Source organism: Nothobranchius furzeri, chromosome 7 (assembly GCF_043380555.1).
Source record: "Nothobranchius furzeri strain GRZ-AD chromosome 7, NfurGRZ-RIMD1, whole genome shotgun sequence".
NCBI classification, from domain to species: domain Eukaryota; kingdom Metazoa; phylum Chordata; class Actinopteri; order Cyprinodontiformes; family Nothobranchiidae; genus Nothobranchius; species Nothobranchius furzeri.
The window spans coordinates 27,454,106-27,471,440 of NC_091747.1; the positions used below are offsets into that span (position 1 = coordinate 27,454,106).

Genomic DNA, 17,335 nt, shown 5'->3' on the forward strand with positions numbered 1-17,335 from the left:
CATGTTTAAAATCAGATTTACATAGATTTTTATATACCTGTAATTTTTGTTCCAGCCTTTGCCTCCTGAGGGACACCGACTCCATGCTCATTTTCTGCAATTACTCTGAAATAATAGACTGCTCCCTCCTGCAAGTCTTCCACCTTGTAAGTCAGTGCATGACAATTGCTGGTCACAGATATCCAGGCCTTCTTACTTGCCTCACGTTTTTCAACATGATAGGCTTTTACGGCATCACCACCATCGTTCTCTGGAACCTCCCATGTAAGAGTTGCAGAATCTTTGGTTACAGATGAAACTTTAACATTGACTGGAGGTCCTGGAGTATCTAGCACTTTCACCACCATGAGCATTGTTGCTTTTCCTAAAGGTGATTCAATCGTGACAAAGTACTCTCCAGAGTCATTTCTGGAGGAGTTCTCAATAGTTAGTGAAGTGCTTGAATCTCCTGACTCAATGGTTCCTCTTACTCTTAGATCAACACCCTCCTTAGTCCATTCAGCAATTGGCACAGGTTTTCCTTTGAATGGCACTTTAAGTGTAAAGGATGTGCCATGTTTTACAATGAGAAGCTTACGAATCTCAATGTCTGCATCAAATGATGGCTCTGCACTTCTGTCCTTTGCTGCAGCTGGATCTGAATGTGGACTGCGTATACTGCTTCCAACTTTGTTTACTGCCTTAACACAGAATTCATATTCTGCATTTGCTTTGAGTCCAGTGATTGTGAATTCCAAGCTCTTTGTAAGCGATATGGCCTCAATCCATCTTGCAAGTTCTTCAGGTGACTCTGGTTCCTCTTCCTCCTCATATTCCTCTTCTTCAACTTCTGGTTCTGGCTTAGGGATGAATTCCCTGTATTCCACACAATAGCCTAAAATGGGTGCACCACCATCAACTGTAGGTGGTTTCCATACAATAGACACACTTTCATTTGTGGAATTTACAACCTTCGGTTTGGTTGGGCGAGAAGGAACAACACGAGGATCTAGTGCTCTGAATGTTGCAGATGGTTCACTGGGAGGACTTAAGCCAACTGCATTTTCAGCAAAGACTCTGAAGTCATACTCATACCCCTTGCGAAGTTTTGTCACTACAGTGTTACAATCAACAACTAAATCTCTGTTCACTCTCACCCAGCGCATACCTGTCTTTTCACGACGTTCAATCACATATCCAATTATGGGACTGCCTCCATCATTTGCTGGCTTACACCAGGTGAGGGTCATTGAATCTCCAGTAATAAAAGTCACATCCACACCAGCTGGAGCCGTTGGTTGTATGTATGGATCAGTAACTTTTATGGTGTCACTTTCCAGGACTTCACCATGTCCATACTTGTTGACGGCCAGAACCCTGAATATATATTCATTGCCCTTGAGCAGACCTGTGACTTTGAAGTCGGTTTTTGTGACATCTCCTTTAACTAATGTCCATGCCAAACGACTGGTCTCACGCTTCTCAACAATATAATGGGTAATATTAGCTCCACCGATTTCCTGAGGAGGACCCCACGACAGGGTGCATTCTTCAGCTGTGAGACCTGTAACTTGAAGCGGGCCAGCTGAAGGTCCTGGTCTATCAAGAACCACACAGTTTATTGGCATGGCTACGGTTCCAGCAATGTTCTGCAGAGTTAGGACATACTGTCCAGAATCTCTTCTAATGCAGTCTTTTATAATGACACTAGTGCTTGTATCGGTTGAAACAATCTGGATTCTGGCTCTCAGCTCAATATCTTTGCCATCCTTGGTCCAGCAGATGACAGGAGCAGGACGTCCTGCTAAGTCTGCATAAATTTTTATAGTTTCTCCAGCTTTAACAAAAACAGTCTCTCTAAATTTGACATCCATCATGACACGTGGAGGATCCACATCGTCTTTCACAGTGATAGGGCCTGTGTTGTCTGACGGTATACTGAACTGTCCTGCTGCATTCTTTGCAATGACACGGAAATCATACTGACTGTTTTCTGTAAGGCCTGTCACATCATAGAAGGTCTCAGGCACATTGGTGAAGTTACATCTTGTCCATCGTCCTTCTGGAAGGTCTTTGCATTCAATGGTGTAGCCAGAAATCTTGGCTCCACCATCATATGCAGGTTTATCCCAAGATAAGGAAACAGATGTTCTTGTAACAGCAGTGACCACAGGTGTTCCTGGAGGATCACACGGATCTCTGGCTGCAACGGGTTCACAGGCCTTGCTGCATTTACCAATACCAGCAAGGTTTTCTGCATAGATGCGGTATTCATACAGCATTCCAGCTTCAACACCAGTGACTTTGTATTCTGTATCTTTAATCATCCCTCTGTTCATCTTTGTCCAAAGAATGCTAGAGCGCTCCTTCCACTCCAAATGATAGCCCAAAACTGGACTACCGCCATCACTGACTGGCTCATTCCAAGTCACCAACATGTATGATTTGGTGGCCAGTTTAATGATCGGTGTAGATGGAGGTCCGGGTTGTTTGATGTTATACTGTGCCGTAATTCCAGGTGAATCAAGGGAAGTGCTCTTTCCATAACGGTTTACTGCATAAATACGGAACTGGTACTCTGAACCATGTGTCAGGCGACCAGCTTTGAAAGATGTTCTAGGGACATTACTTGCTACCATCTGCCACTCCTGTGTATTTGTGTCTCTCTTCTCTATAACATAATTACTGATGGAGCATCCACCATCAAATTCAGGTTGGGACCAGGACAGTGTAATGCTGTCTGAGGTCACAGCATCCACTTTAATTCCTTTTGGTGGACCAGGTTTGTCCAGGACAACAACTCCGACTTCAGTTGTTACCGTTCCTGCTGTGTTGGCCAAAGTGATTTCATACTTGCCAACATGTTCCCTATTAGCTTCTTTAATAATAATTTTGGATGAGATAGCAGTATTTATAATAGTCACTGATGTTGTTTGTTTCAAAGGAAGGCCATCCTTCTTCCAGGATACAACAGGCTTTGGCCTACCTCTTACAGGAATTTCAATAGTGAGGTCATCCTTGGCCTTCACACTATATGTGTTAAACAGTAAACTTACTGATGGTTCTATTTCAACATCTTTAGCAACAACAGGCAGCCCAAGATCCTTTGGCTCACTCTTTCCCTTCTCATTGATTGCAACAACTCTGAATAAATATGCTTCGTTAGGAGTCAGATTAGGAACAGTTGCTTCTGGCACTTTCACTGTGCATGCTGTGCCCCATTTGTCACCACTCTTAGGCTTGAATTCTACATTGTAGCACATCACTTTGCTTCCACCATCATGAGTAGGCTTCTCCCAGGACAGTGACACGCTTGTCTTTGTCACATCCACAACAGTTACTTTGTTTGGTGGAAGAGGTACCTCAGCCACTTTGATTTCTTTGGTTTCAGCCAACTGTCCCTGGCCATATGCATTGACAGCAGAAACTCTGAAAAAGAAAATTCCACCCTCAGGTAGCTCTTCAATTTTGAGTGAGTTGGCTGTACAGTTGCTAGTGACAGTAGTGTAAGCCTTTCTGACAGACTCTCTCTTTTCTACTATGTAATTAGTGATTTTTACCCCACCATCATTAACTGGAGTATCCCAAGCAAGAGTTATCGAATCCTTCTTGAGTTCCTTCACTGTAAAGTTTTGTGGTGCACTTGGTGTGTCCAAAATTCTTACTGAAATAACTACAGATTTTGTACCACTGCTGTTCTGAAGTGTTAATTGGTATTTTCCACTGTCAAAACGGTTAACATTGTCGATGACGAGCATGGTGTATGAACTAGTAGTGTCAACTGCAGCACGTTCTGTGAGAGCACCATCAACCTTCTCCCATTTCACAGAAGGTTCAGGTCTTCCTCTAATTGTGACAAACAAACGCAGAGTTCCACCAGCACGAACAGATACAACTTTTCTGAGGTCAGCGTCCAGCTCCATCTCTGGTGCCTCTGCTCTGTCAGAAGTAACTACTGTGCCAGGGACATTAGCAGCCTCTCCAACTCCCTCTGAGTTGATAGCACAGACACGGAACTGGTACTCTCCACCCTCTTTTAGATCTTTAATGATAAGTTTAGTGGCTTGAATACCAGTAGGAGGAGTACACATGTTCCATTCTTTTTCAGCAGCTGCTTCTGCTGCAGGTGCTACTTCCATTTCCTCTTTTAACTCCGGGACTGGTGTATATTCCCTCATTTCAACAATGTAGCCCTTGATGTAGGCTCCACCATCGACAATGGGTTTTCCCCAGGACAGAGCCACAGACGACTTTGTGTAGTCTGTCACCTTAGGATGGTGAGGGGGTCCAGGGGTTTTCGTTGAATCACATGCTCTGTAGAAAAGTGATAGTTCACTCAGGTCTCCCATTCCAGCCTCATTTTCAGCAGTAACACGGAACTCATAGAAGTGATCTGTTATTAGACCTGTGACCTTGAAGTTAGTCGCAGTCAGCTTTTCTCTGTTGCATTTCGTCCACCTTATACCATCTTTGTCACGCTTTTCAAGGTGGTAACCTTGAATATCAGCTCCACCTGTGTGTTCTGGAGCTGTCCATGACAGAACCATAGAATCTTTTGTAATATGACTTGCATCTGGAGTTCCTGGAGCACTAGGTGGCTTGTAAGGATTGCGTGCAACGATAGGTTCACTCTCGAGATAATCACCAGCACCGTATTTGTTGACCGCCCTCACTCTGAAAATGTATTCATTTCCTGTAAGCAAGTTTGTTACTTTGTGGTACAGACCCTGGACATTCGGCGCAGCTACTGTCCAGGACAACCTACTAGTCTCTCGCTTCTCCAAAATATAGTGAGTGATATTAGCTCCACCATCTAGGGATGGCTCGGTCCAGGCAAGAACACATCTGTCAGCCATGACTCCAGTCACCTTAAAAGGTCCGTTTGGTGGACCTGGTTTATCAAGGACTTTAACAGTGATGGGAAAGGTTTTTGTCCCACCAAGATTTTTCAAAACAAGGTCATAGTGGCCACCATCAAGTTTGGTAACATCCTTAATGGTCATAGCAGCACGTTTCTGTGTAGATTTTACTTCAATGCGCAAAGCTTTCTCCAGTTCCTTGCCCTCTTTAAGCCAGACAACATCAGGAATAGGTTTTCCATAAACATCTGCGTCAAAGGTCAAACTCTCTCCAGCATTGACAACAATAAGATCCTTGTATTTTGGATCCATCGAGGCTCTCGGTGCTTCAATTTCATCAGTGGCTGTAACCACTCCAGAGCTCTCAGATGGCTCGCTGAAAACTCCGGCCACATTTCTAGCAGTAACTCTGAATTCATACTGCTCATTCTCTGTCAGACCAGTAACTGTGTAATATGTCTCAATTATGTTGGTAAAGTTTGCTCTTACCCAGCGCCGATCAGGGGAGGCGAGATCCTTTCTTTCTACAATATATCCATTAACTTTACTGCCACCATCATACTGAGGCTTGGTCCACTGAATCTTTATTTGATTCTTTGAAATAGATACAGCTTCCGGAGCCCCAGGGGGATCACAAGGATCACGAGCAACAAAGGACTCAGATACTTTACTGCATCGTCCAATTCCTACAATATTTTCTGCATAAACTCTGAATTCATAACCAACACCCTCCTCAAGATTGCAAATCTTAAACTGAGTATCTGTAATCAGGGTCTTGTTCAGTTTGTTCCAGAGGATGCTGCTTCTCTCTTTACTCTCCAGGTGGTAACCAGTGATTGCACTTCCACCATCATTGACTGGCTCATTCCATTCAATGATCATCATGTCCTTTGTTGCTGATTTTACATATGGTGTTCCTGGAGGCCCAGGTGGTTTGTATGGATATTGTACCAAGATGGCCTTGGAATCAAGGGGCACACTCTTTCCATACCTGTTTTCAGCTATGATTCTGAACTGGTATTCTGCGCCAGTCTTAAGCTTTGTTATTTTGAAAGCTGTTCTAGCCAGTTGTGTAACAACTGGCTGCCATGTTGTGGTTGTGGTATCTCTCTTTTCCACTATGTAGTTCTTTACTTGACATCCACCAGTGTATTCTGGGGGCTCCCAGGAGAGATGGACAAAGGTGTTGCTCACTTCAACAACTTTAACTGGACCTTTTGGTGAACCAGGCTTGTCAAGAATAATAACTGTCACATCCTCAGTAATAGAACTAACAGTGTTGGTTGCTGTAATAGAGTATTTTCCAAAGTCATCTTTGCAGGCCTCTGTAATTTGAATACCAGTTGTTGATGGAGTGTTGAAAACATTAACTCTGGATGTAACTTTCAAAGCCTGACCATCCCTAATCCAGGAAACTTTGGGTTTGGGTCTTCCAAAAACAAGGAATTCCAGCTTAAGGTCTTTTCCAGCTAACACACTGTAAGTGTTAAATTGCGTCCTTATGCTTGGCTCCAAGGTCATGTCACTAGCAATCACAGGTGCAGCAAGTGCCTTTGGCTCACTCTTTCCCTTCTCGTTGTAAGCAATAATTCGAAACAGGTATTCTGTTCCTGCTGTAAGACCAGTGACAGTTCCCTCACATGTTTTTGTGTTTGTGGCAACACCCCATTTATCTGTGCCCTTTGGTTGCATCTCAATCAGATATCCACCAATCCTGCTGCCCCCATCATGCTCAGGTTTCTCCCAGGACAGTGAGGCACTGGACTTGGTGACATCAGTGAGAAAAACCTTTCCAACAGGCAGTGGTACCTCGGATGCTTTGGACGCTGTTTTTGTTTCTACAGCTTGGCCAATTCCATATTCATTCTCAGCCATGACTCTGAAGTAGTACATTGCTCCTTCAATCAGATTTTCAACTTTGAATGCAGTCTTGGAACATTTGGTGGACACATTTGCATATGCTTTCCTGGTTGATTCACGCTTATCAATGACATAGTTCTTGATTTTTGAACCTCCATCAATTAGTGGGGCACTCCATTCAAGAGTGGCAGAGTTCCTGTTGATATTCTTGACCACAAGGCTCTGTGGTGGCCCTGGTGTGTCAAGAACTTTCACTGAAACAAACTCTGACACAGAGCCACTGCTATTAGTCAGATTCAGGGAGTATTTCCCGGAGTCACTTCTGTCACATGAGTCAATAGACAGCTGTGTGAAATTCATTGCTTTCTCCACCACAGCCTTTTCAGAAAGATTTCCTTCATCCTTTGTCCATTTAATCTCAGGCATCGGCCTGCCCTTAAAAGGAATATACATTTTTACAGATGCACCAGCTTTCACTGTAATACCTTTTCTCAGCTCTGAGTCAAGATGGATATGTGGTGGATCTATTCTTTCCTCTGGCTTAGCTGTTCCAGATAGAACTGCTGGCTCTCCAACTCCAATTTTGTTCAAAGCACACACTTGTACTTTGTATTCCTGGCCCTCTGCAAGTTTGGGAATTTCATATTTGTTGACACGCAGGCCAGTAGGGGGAGTAACCATGGTCCATTCCTCTTCTTCAGCCTTACACATTTCAACAATATATCCTTGTATTGCGCTACCCCCATCAGACAAAGGTTTACCCCATGATACTGTAATAGAGGTTTTTGTGGAGTCAATGACATTCACATATGCTGGGGCACCTGGTTTGTATTTGGGATCGCAGGCCTTGTAATATGAAGTGGGAAGACTTGGCTCTCCTACTCCAACTATGTTCTCAGCTGTTACTCTGAACTCATACTCATGGTCAGTGGTGAGGCCTACTACTCTGTATGATAAGTCAGTGACTTTTTGTCTATTGCATCTTGTCCATTTGATTCCAGCTCTGTCCTTCTTTTCAACTATGTAGTTAGTGATCTTGCTGCCACCGTCAGTCTCAGGGGCAGACCAAGTGATAGTCATGCCATCATGGGCAACGTTGGATACATCTTCAATGTGAGGTGAACCAGGAGGAACACATGGATTCCTCATAATCACAGCAGCAGATTCTAATGGATCACTGATCCCATTACTGTTAACTGCCATCACTCGGAACATATACTCATTGCCCTCCATTAATTTGGTTACTTTGTACCATGTAGTGGTACTGCTGCTGGAAATAACAGTCCATGCTAGACGACTGGTCTCTCTTCTTTCAATGATATAATGTGCAATAGGACTGCCTCCATCATGTAGTGGTTCACGCCAAGACAGTGTGCATTTGTCTTCAGCCACTCCTGTGATAAGTAGGGGTCCTTCACATGGGCTAGGTCTATCCAAGACCACAACATTGAATGGAACGGTTTCACTACCAGCCTCATTTGTCAGAAGGAGAATGTAAGTTCCACCATCAATTCTAACAGAGTCCTTAATGACAATCATTGCATGATTCTCTGTGTTTCTGATCTCTAGTCTTAGTGTATTCTCAATTGGTTTTTCATCCTTGAACCACTGTATTGAAGGAAGTGGTTTGCCATGGACATCTGCATCTAATTTAAATGCATCTCCAGCACGGAGTATAATAGTCTTAGTAAATGCAGGGTCAATGGAGAATCTGGGTGCCTCCACTTTGTCACTTGCAATGATAGGTCCACTGTTGAATGATGGCTTGCTGACTGTGCCAACAGCATTTTTAGCCAAGACTCTAAAGTCGTACTGTGCATTTTCAGTCAGTCCAGTAACAGTAAACTGGGTTTCAATCACATTGGTGAAATTTGCCCTTCCCCACCTGCCTTCTGGCAGATCACGCTTTTCTATAATATAGCCAGTGATGTTGCTGCCCCCATCATATTCAGGTTTAGTCCACTGAATAACAATGCTATCTTTTGTCACGTGGATGGCTTCTGGAGTGCCAGGTGGATCACATGGATCTCGTGCAACACAACCTTCTGAAACCTTGCTGCCTCTGCCAATGCCGACAATATTTTCAGCATAAACTCTATATTCATACTCAATGCCTTCCTCCAATGGGTAACTCTTGAAACTTGTTCCATGAATAAGTGTCTTGTTGATCTTGACCCAAAGAATACTGTTTCTTTCTTTCCTTTCAAGATGGTAGCCAAGAACAGGACTTCCTCCATCTGTGATAGGCTCATGCCACTCAATAATTTGGTGGTCCCTGGAGAGAGAAGAGATGAAGGGAGTGCCTGGTGGTCCTGGCTCCCTATAGGGATATTGAGCAGTTACAGTTGATGAATCCAGGCCTTGACTCTTTCCATAGTAGTTCTGGGCAATGATCCTAAACTGGTATTCAGCTCCAGTCTTCAGTCTAATAACTTTGATCGTTGTCCTTGCACAGTTGCTGCTCACATTTTCCCATGTTGTTGAGGTTGCATCTCTCTTTTGAATAATATAGTTAGAAATTGGGCACCCACCAGTGTGTTTTGGGGGGTCCCATGAAATAGTGACACTCTGTGTTGTTATTTCATCAAATCTAACAGGACCAGATGGAGGGCCTGGTTTGTCAAGTACAATGATTTCAATTGTTGATTCCTTCTTTCCAACGGAGTTTGTGGCATTTATACTATACATACCACCATCGTCAACAGCTGCCTCCTTAATGCTTAGTATTGTGTGTGTTGTTGTGTTGTGAATATTGACTCTAGTGGTGAACTTCAAGGGTGCTCCATTTTTAGTCCATGCTATTGTTGGTTTAGGGCGTCCGAAAATGGGAATGTCAATGCTCATGTCTTTGCCCACATGGACACTGTAACTGCTGAATGCTGGACGAATATCTGGCTCAAATACCAAGTCCTTAGTCATAACTGGACCAGAAAGAACTTTGGGGTCACTCTTTCCTTTATCATTGATAGCTGTAACTCTGAACAGATATTCCTGTCCTGGGTTCAGATTGGTTACTGTAGTCTCCATGGTCTTAAATGTGTTTACACCAGACCATTTCTCTTGGCCTTTCAACTGCACTTCAAGCAGATACTGCATGACTCTGCTACCACCATCATATTCTGGTCTTTCCCATGCCAGAGAAATGCTTGTTTTGGTCTGATCTGTAACAATCAAATTTTGGGGGGACTGGGGCACCTCTGACACCTTAAGTGGGTCCACTGTTACAGCAGGCAGACCAACACCATAAGCATTCTCAGCTAGGACTCTGAAGTAATAACTACAACCTTCCTGAAGTGATTCAATCGTAAATGAAAGATCATGACAATTTGTTACAACAGCAGCATATGTTTTACGTGTACTTTCCCTTTTTTCAACAATGTAGTTCTTGATCTTGGAACCACCATCTAACAGAGGCGGCTCCCATTCCAGTGTTACTGACTGATTTGTAATTTCTTTCACCTTAAGATTGACAGGTGTACTAGGTGTATCAAGTACACGAACAACAACAAGAGCAGATTTGGTTCCACTTGAGTTCTCTGCAGTAACTGTGTATTTTCCACTGTCGTTTCTGCTCATTTTATCAATAACAAGAGATGTATAACTGCTGGTTATCTCAACCTGAGCAGTCTCCTTAAGAGCAGCTTCATCTTTGTTCCACTTGATAGCAGGAGTTGGTCTTCCTTTAATGGGAATAAATAGTCTAAGGGAGGCACCAGCTTTAATGGTCACAATATTTCGAAGTTCTGGGTCAATGTCAAGATCTGGCTCTTCCTTCCTGTCCTCCACCACAACTGCTCCAGAAACATCAGCATGCTCACCAACTCCCACCTTGTTGATAGCACATACTCTAAACTTGTATGCCTGATGTTCCTTCAGATTTCCAGCTTCAAACTTGGTTGTCTTTACACCAGTTGGAGGTGTGCACATTTTCCATTCCTCAGCAGGCGCATCCACAGCTTCAGCTTGTACTCCTGGCTCTGTGGAAGTGCAGCACTCCACAATATATCCCTGAATCTCAGAGCCTCCATCCTTTGTTGGTTTTCCCCATGAGAGGAATACTGATGATTTAGATGTGTCTGTGACTCTTGGATTGCGTGGAGGGCCAGGTTGGAAGACAGGATCAATAGCTTTGTAGAATACACTTGGTGTACTTGGTTCACCAACACCCACAGCATTCTCAGCTGCAACCCTGAACTCATAAATGTGACTTTCTAGGAGTCCAGTAACTTTGAATGTCAAATGAGTGACTGTTTGCCTGTTGCATCTTATCCATCTTACTCCCTCTTTGTCATGTTTTTCAATTATGTATCCAGTTATGAGACTGCCACCATCTTCAGAAGGTGCTTCCCAGCTGAGCACCATTGAATCTTTTTTGACATCAGAAACTTCTAAGTTCTTGGGTGACCCTGGTTGGACATATGGATCTTTGATCAAAACAGGAGCAGATTCAAGTGGTGCACCCACTCCAAACTGATTGACGGCATAAACTCTAAAGATATACTCATCTCCTTCCAGGAGCTTAGTAACTTTTAGACAAATATTCTCTACTTTGGAGTCAATGACAGTCCAGACAAGTCTGCTTGTTTCTCTTCTCTGAACAATGTAATGAGAGATTTTACTGCCACCATCTTGGCATGGAGGTTTCCATGCAAGGCAGCAGCAATCTTTGGCTATCCCTGTTACAACAAGTGGGCCTAGTGGTTCCCCAGGTTTATCTAAGACAACCACAGTGATATGAACAGCCTTCTCTCCTCCTGGATTTTTTAACACAAGAATGTATTCACCGCCATCTGACAGTTTGGCTTCTTTCACAGATATAAAGGCTTTGTTGGATGTGTTCTTAATTTCCCTGTGAATAGTGCTTCCCAGTTCCTGCTCCCCCTTCATCCAATGGATAGAGGGCAATGGCTTACCATGAACATCTGCATCGATTTTGAAACAATCTCCAGCATTAACTACAACAGTCTTTGTGTACTCTGGATCAATGCTGATGCGTGGTGGTTCAATTTCATCTCTGGCAGTTATTGGACCAGTGCTGTATGAGGGGAGACTGAAAACACCAGCAGCATTTCTGGCAATAACACGAAACTCATACTGATTATCCTGCACAAGTCCAGTTGCAACATATTCTGTTTCAATGACATTAGTGAAATTGGATTTCATCCAACGACCCTCTGGAAGTTCCTTCTTTTCCACAACGTAGCCTGTAACCTTTGCGCCACCATCATACTCGGGCTTGGTCCAAACAATGGTCATGGAGTCTTTAGTTATTTTTGTTGCCTCTGGAGTGCCAGGAGGATCGCAAGGGTCTCTTGCAATTTGCCCCTCAGATACTTTGCTCACTTTTCCAATTCCAACGATGTTTTCTGCATAAACTCTGAATTCATACTCCATTCCTGGTTCCAGACCTGTGGTTTTGAAGGTTTGATCAGTAATGATTGACTTGTTTAGTTTGACCCATAAGATGCTGTTTCTCTCTTTGCGTTCGAGATGGTAGCCCAATATTGAACTTCCACCATCATTAACTGGCTCATTCCAGGCTAAAACCATGCTGTCCCTAGTGCAGACTGCAACATACGGTGTTCCTGGTGGTCCTGGGAGCTTGTATGGGTATTGCGCAACAATACACTCTGAGAGAAGAAATGGACCTTTTCCATATCTATTTTCAGCTGTAATCCTAAACTGATATTCAGAGCCAGTCTTCAACCTGCCTGCCTTAATTTTGGTCCTTGCTAGGTTGGGAGACACAACCATCCAATTCGTTGTGGATGTGTCTCTTTTTTCCACAATGTAGTTCTTGATTGTGCAACCACCATTATACTCTGGTGGATTCCAGGAGACTATTACACTATTAGAAATCACCTCTTCTACTTTGACAGGACCTCTGGGCTGGCCAGGTTTATCTAAAACAACAATACTAATATTTACTGTTGTTTCTCCTGCTGTATTGCCAAGAATGACAAGATATTGCCCAACATCATCTTTGGTTGCCTCTTTAATGTTGAGGTTCAACATTGTCTCTGTTGAATCAAAGTTGACTCTGGTAGTTCTCTTCAGAGGCTGACCGTCTTTTACCCAGGTGGCAGCTGCTTTAGGACGGGCTAAAAATGGAACTTCCACTGTCAAATCTTCTCCTGCCAACACACTGAATGTGCTGAACAACATTTTAGCAACTGGTGCAATTACAAGATCCTTTACTATGACAGGCACACCTATTTGACGAGGGTCACTTGTTCCTTTCTCATTTCTTGCTGCTACACGGAACATATACTCTTCTCCTACATTTAGTCCACTGATGGTGGCTTCTGTGTTCTTTGCAATCAGAGCCTGGGTCCACTTATCAACACCCTTAGGTTGAATCTCAACAACATAACAGCCAACTCTGCTGCCACCATCATGCTCTGGCTTCTCCCAGGAGAGAGTTACGCTGTTTTTAGTGACGTCCTTTAGAATGATCTTGCCAGGTGGTTGTGGTTTCTCAGACACTTTAACTGCTTCAACAGTCTCAATGGGTAAGCCAATGCCATATTCATTTTCAGCCAAAACTCTAAAGTAATAGTTGCATCCCTCTAGGAGGTGGTCAACAGTGAAAGTGGTGCTATGGCAGTTAGCATTAACTGTGGCATAAGCTTTCCTTGTTGACTCACGTTTTTCAACTATATAGTTCTTGACTTTTACACCTCCATCATTTACTGGTGGATCCCATGTGAGAGTTACAGCTTTATTTGTGACTAAAGTAATTTTTAGATTTTGTGGAGCACTTGGTGTATCAAGAACTTTAACTTGAACTGTAACAGTTTTGAAGCCAGAGCTGTTTTCAACAGTAAGAGTATATTTTCCACTGTCAAATCTGTTGACATTTTCAATTACAAGTGATGTGTATGATGTTGTGCTGTCAATGGTTGCTCTCTCAATAGGCTCCCCGTCACCTTTAGTCCATTTAATCTGAGGAGCTGGTCGTCCTCTAATGGGCACAAACAACCTAAGAGAGCAACAAGCTCTAAGACTAACCACTTTGCGGAGCTCAGCATCCAAGTCAATCTCAGGCGGGAGGAGTCTGTCCTCTGCCTTAGGGTTTCCAGGTACAGGTGCTGGCTCTCCAATTCCTTCACTGTTCAAGGCAGATATGTTAATCTTATAATCTTGATTTTCTTTTAAATTAATGATAGTAAATGAGGTTGCAAGAAGACCGTCCTTGGGTGTAACAATGATCCATTCCTCCTCTTCCTCTTTTTCCTGTGGAATGCACGTCTCAACAATGTACCCCTTGATTTCAGAGCCACCATTATATACTGGTTTGTTCCAAGCAACAGTAATGGAGGACCTGGTTGTGTCTATGACCCTTGGGTTGCATGGAGCCCCAGGCTTGTACAGTGCATCTGTGGCCTTGTAAAAGAGAGTGGGAACACTTGGTACACTCACTCCAGCAGCATTCTCAGCAGAAATTCTAAATTCATATTCATGTCCAGGAACAAGGCCTGTTGCCTTGAACTGTAGATCTTTCACTTTTCTTATGTTACATTTTATCCAGCGGAGGGCACTTTTGTCTTTTCTTTCAATAACGTAGTTGATGATGGGAGTTCCACCGTCATACTTGGGTGCTTGCCACATGACAACCATTGAATCTTTCGAAATAGCTGTCACCTCTGGGTTTTCTGGAGGATCTGGAATCACATACGGGTTGTCTACAACAGTGGGTTCTGATTCGAGAGAATCACCAAGCCCATATTTGTTCACAGCCATTACTCTGAAGATGTATTCATTTCCTTTGAGAAGTTTGGTAACTTTGTGTTGCGTAACTTGCAAGCCTGAAACTACATTTGTCCACACCAATCTACTTGATTCACGTTTTTCAATCACATATCCTTCAATCTTGGCACCACCATCATCGGCTGGTGGAGTCCAAGTAAGTACACAGTTGTCAGAAGTTATATCAGAAACCTTTAGAGGTCCAACTGGTCGTCCAGGTCTGTCAAGCACTTTGACATTAAAGACGTGCTTTGCAAATCCACCAACATTAGTAGCAGTCAGAACAAATTTACCACCATCTGTTCTGATAGATTCCTTGTTGGTCAGAGTAGTTGTCAGCTCAGTGAATCTGACCTCAAGCTTCATTGTGTTTTCAACCTCTTTCCCATCCTTTGTCCAAACCATGGAAGGGATTGGCTGTCCAGCAATATCTGCCTCAAGCTTGAAGGACTCCCCTGCCTTCAGTAGGACTATATCCCTAAATATGGCGTCAACCATAATGCGCGGTTCAATAATGTCATCTTTGCAGGTAATTGGATCAGAGGGCTCAGATGGCGTGCTCACCGCACCTGCAGAGTTTCTGGCAGTAACACGAAACTCGTAGGAGTTGTCCTGTGTTAGTCCACTGATAGTAAATACGGTTTCTATGATGTTGGTAAAATTAGCTCTGGTCCAGCGACCAGCAGGCAATTCTCTCTTTTCCACTGTATAGCCAGTAATCTTAAAGCCACCGTCATACTCAGGCTTTGTCCACTGAATAGTAATGGCATTCTTATTAACAACAATTGGTACGGGATGACCAGGTGGATCAACAGGGTCCAAGGCCAGTATTGGTTCTGAGGCTTTGCTGGGCTTACCAATTCCAGCCATGTTTTCTGCCATGACACGGAACTCATAAGCAACACCATCTTCAAGTCCAGTGGACTTAAAGGTATTTCCTTTCACAAGTCCCTTACTAATTCTATGCCATACAATACTACTTCTTTCCTTCCTCTCAACATGATAACCAATTACTTCATTTCCACCATCAGATACTGGCTCATTCCACCCAATGGTAATCGAATCTTTTGTGAAGGCAGCCACACTAGGAGTACCAGGTGGCCCAGGTACTTTGAATGGATAGGCAGCAACTACTGCCTCTGAAGTGATTGGAGGTCCAACGCCATATCTGTTTTTAGCTTTAATTCTGAATTGGTACTCTGACCCAGTAGTCAACCGTGTAGCTTTGAAAATTGTACGTATCACTGAGGAAGACAACTCAGTCCATGTTTGGGACGTTGTATCTCTAATCTCAACTGCATAGTTGTTTATTGGAACACCCCCATCGTTTTCTGGAGTTTCCCAAGAAAAGATGCAATAGGTCCGAGATATTTCAACAATCTTAACTGGTCCTTTAGGTGCCCCGGGTATATCATGTACTTTGACAGTTATGTTGTCTGTGACAGATCCAACAATGTTCTTTGCTGTCATGCTGTAAACACCACTATCAGTTCTATTACATTCATTGATAGTAATAATGGTTGTGGCAGGACTCAGTTCTACATTGGTTCTTTGTGTGAGTTTCAGGGGTGCTCCATCCTTCTGCCAAGAGACTGTTGGTCTGGGACGTCCCATAACTGGAATTTCAACCTTGATGTTATCTCCTGCTTTGGCAATAACAGTTTTCTGGCAAACACCACGTAGGTCAAACTCGGGGAGAAATGTAGAATCTTTGACAACAATAGGTTTGCTCTCACGTGGATGACTTCTGCCAGACTGGTTGACAGCCATGACATGGAAAACATACTCCTCATTCTCATTGAGATTTTTTACTGTGAATTCCATTGCCTTGACTGTTGTAACATGGGCCCATTGATCAGTTCCTTTCTTCTTGGCTTCCAAAACATACCCTGTAATTCTGCTTCCACCATCATGTTTGGGTTTGGTCCAAATAAGGCTTACAGAATTCTTTGTGATATCAATTGGAATAATGCCCTCTGGAGGAGTTGGGGCTTGGGATGCACGAATTGGATCAGCAGTTTCAACTGCTTCCCCTATGCCATACTCATTCTCAGCAGACACTCTGAAGTAGTACTCACAACCTTCACCCAGCTCGCCAATTCTTACCGAAGTGTTGGGGCACTTTGTAATCACAGTAGCAAAAGCCTTACGTGTTGATTCCCTCTTCTCAATAATGTAGTTTGTGATCTTGGCTCCCCCATCAATTAGAGGAATATCCCATTGAAGTGTAATGCTTTCTTTGTCAATCGTGATTGGTTTTAGGTTAAGAGGAGGTCCAGGTGAATCCAAAACTCTTACATGAATATCTGCACACTTCTTTCCAGCTGAGTTTTCAAGGACAAGTTCATATTTGCCAGCATCAATCCTTGAGCTTTCAGTAATAAGTAACATTGTGAATGATTCAGTGTTGTCAATTACCGCACGGGAAACGAGGCAACCCTCTTTGGTCCAACCGACTTTGGGAGAAGGACGGCCTTTGATTGGCACAAAGAGACGGATAGAACAACCAGCTCGGACAACAAGGGTTCTTCTCAACTCAACATCCAATTCCAAGTCAGGTTCAGTGGCACATTCCACTACTTCAACCAATTCCTGAGTTTCAGCAGGTTTCCCCGGCCCCTTGGCATTTACAGCACTAATTCTAAAGTGGTACTTTGCACCAGTTTCCAGGCCAGGAACAACAAATTCTGTGATCCTCAGTGGAGATGAAGGGGTGTCCTTAATCCACTCTTCCGTTCCTTCCTTCTTGTGCTCAATCACATATCCAGTGACTTCAAGTCCACCATTATCCAGAGGTTTTCCCCAGTTCAGAGTAGCAGTGGTCTTTGTAGTGTCTGTAATTCTTGGATTGACCGGAGGCCCTGGCACATCTAACAAAAATAAAATAA

General features: G+C 43.4%; 1 protein-coding gene across 3 annotated transcripts in view; it reads right to left on the reverse strand.

The window, feature by feature from the left end:
* ttn.1 (titin, tandem duplicate 1) overlaps positions 1 to 17,335 on the reverse strand; it is a 191,048-nt gene that overhangs the window by 31,834 nt on the left and 141,879 nt on the right. For all 3 annotated transcript variants that reach the window (XM_070552981.1, XM_070552980.1, XM_070552979.1), the window contains one exon: positions 38 to 17,317. In XM_070552981.1, the coding sequence (XP_070409082.1) occupies positions 38 to 17,317 (17,280 nt within the window). The remainder of the gene's footprint in view (positions 1 to 37; positions 17,318 to 17,335) is intronic.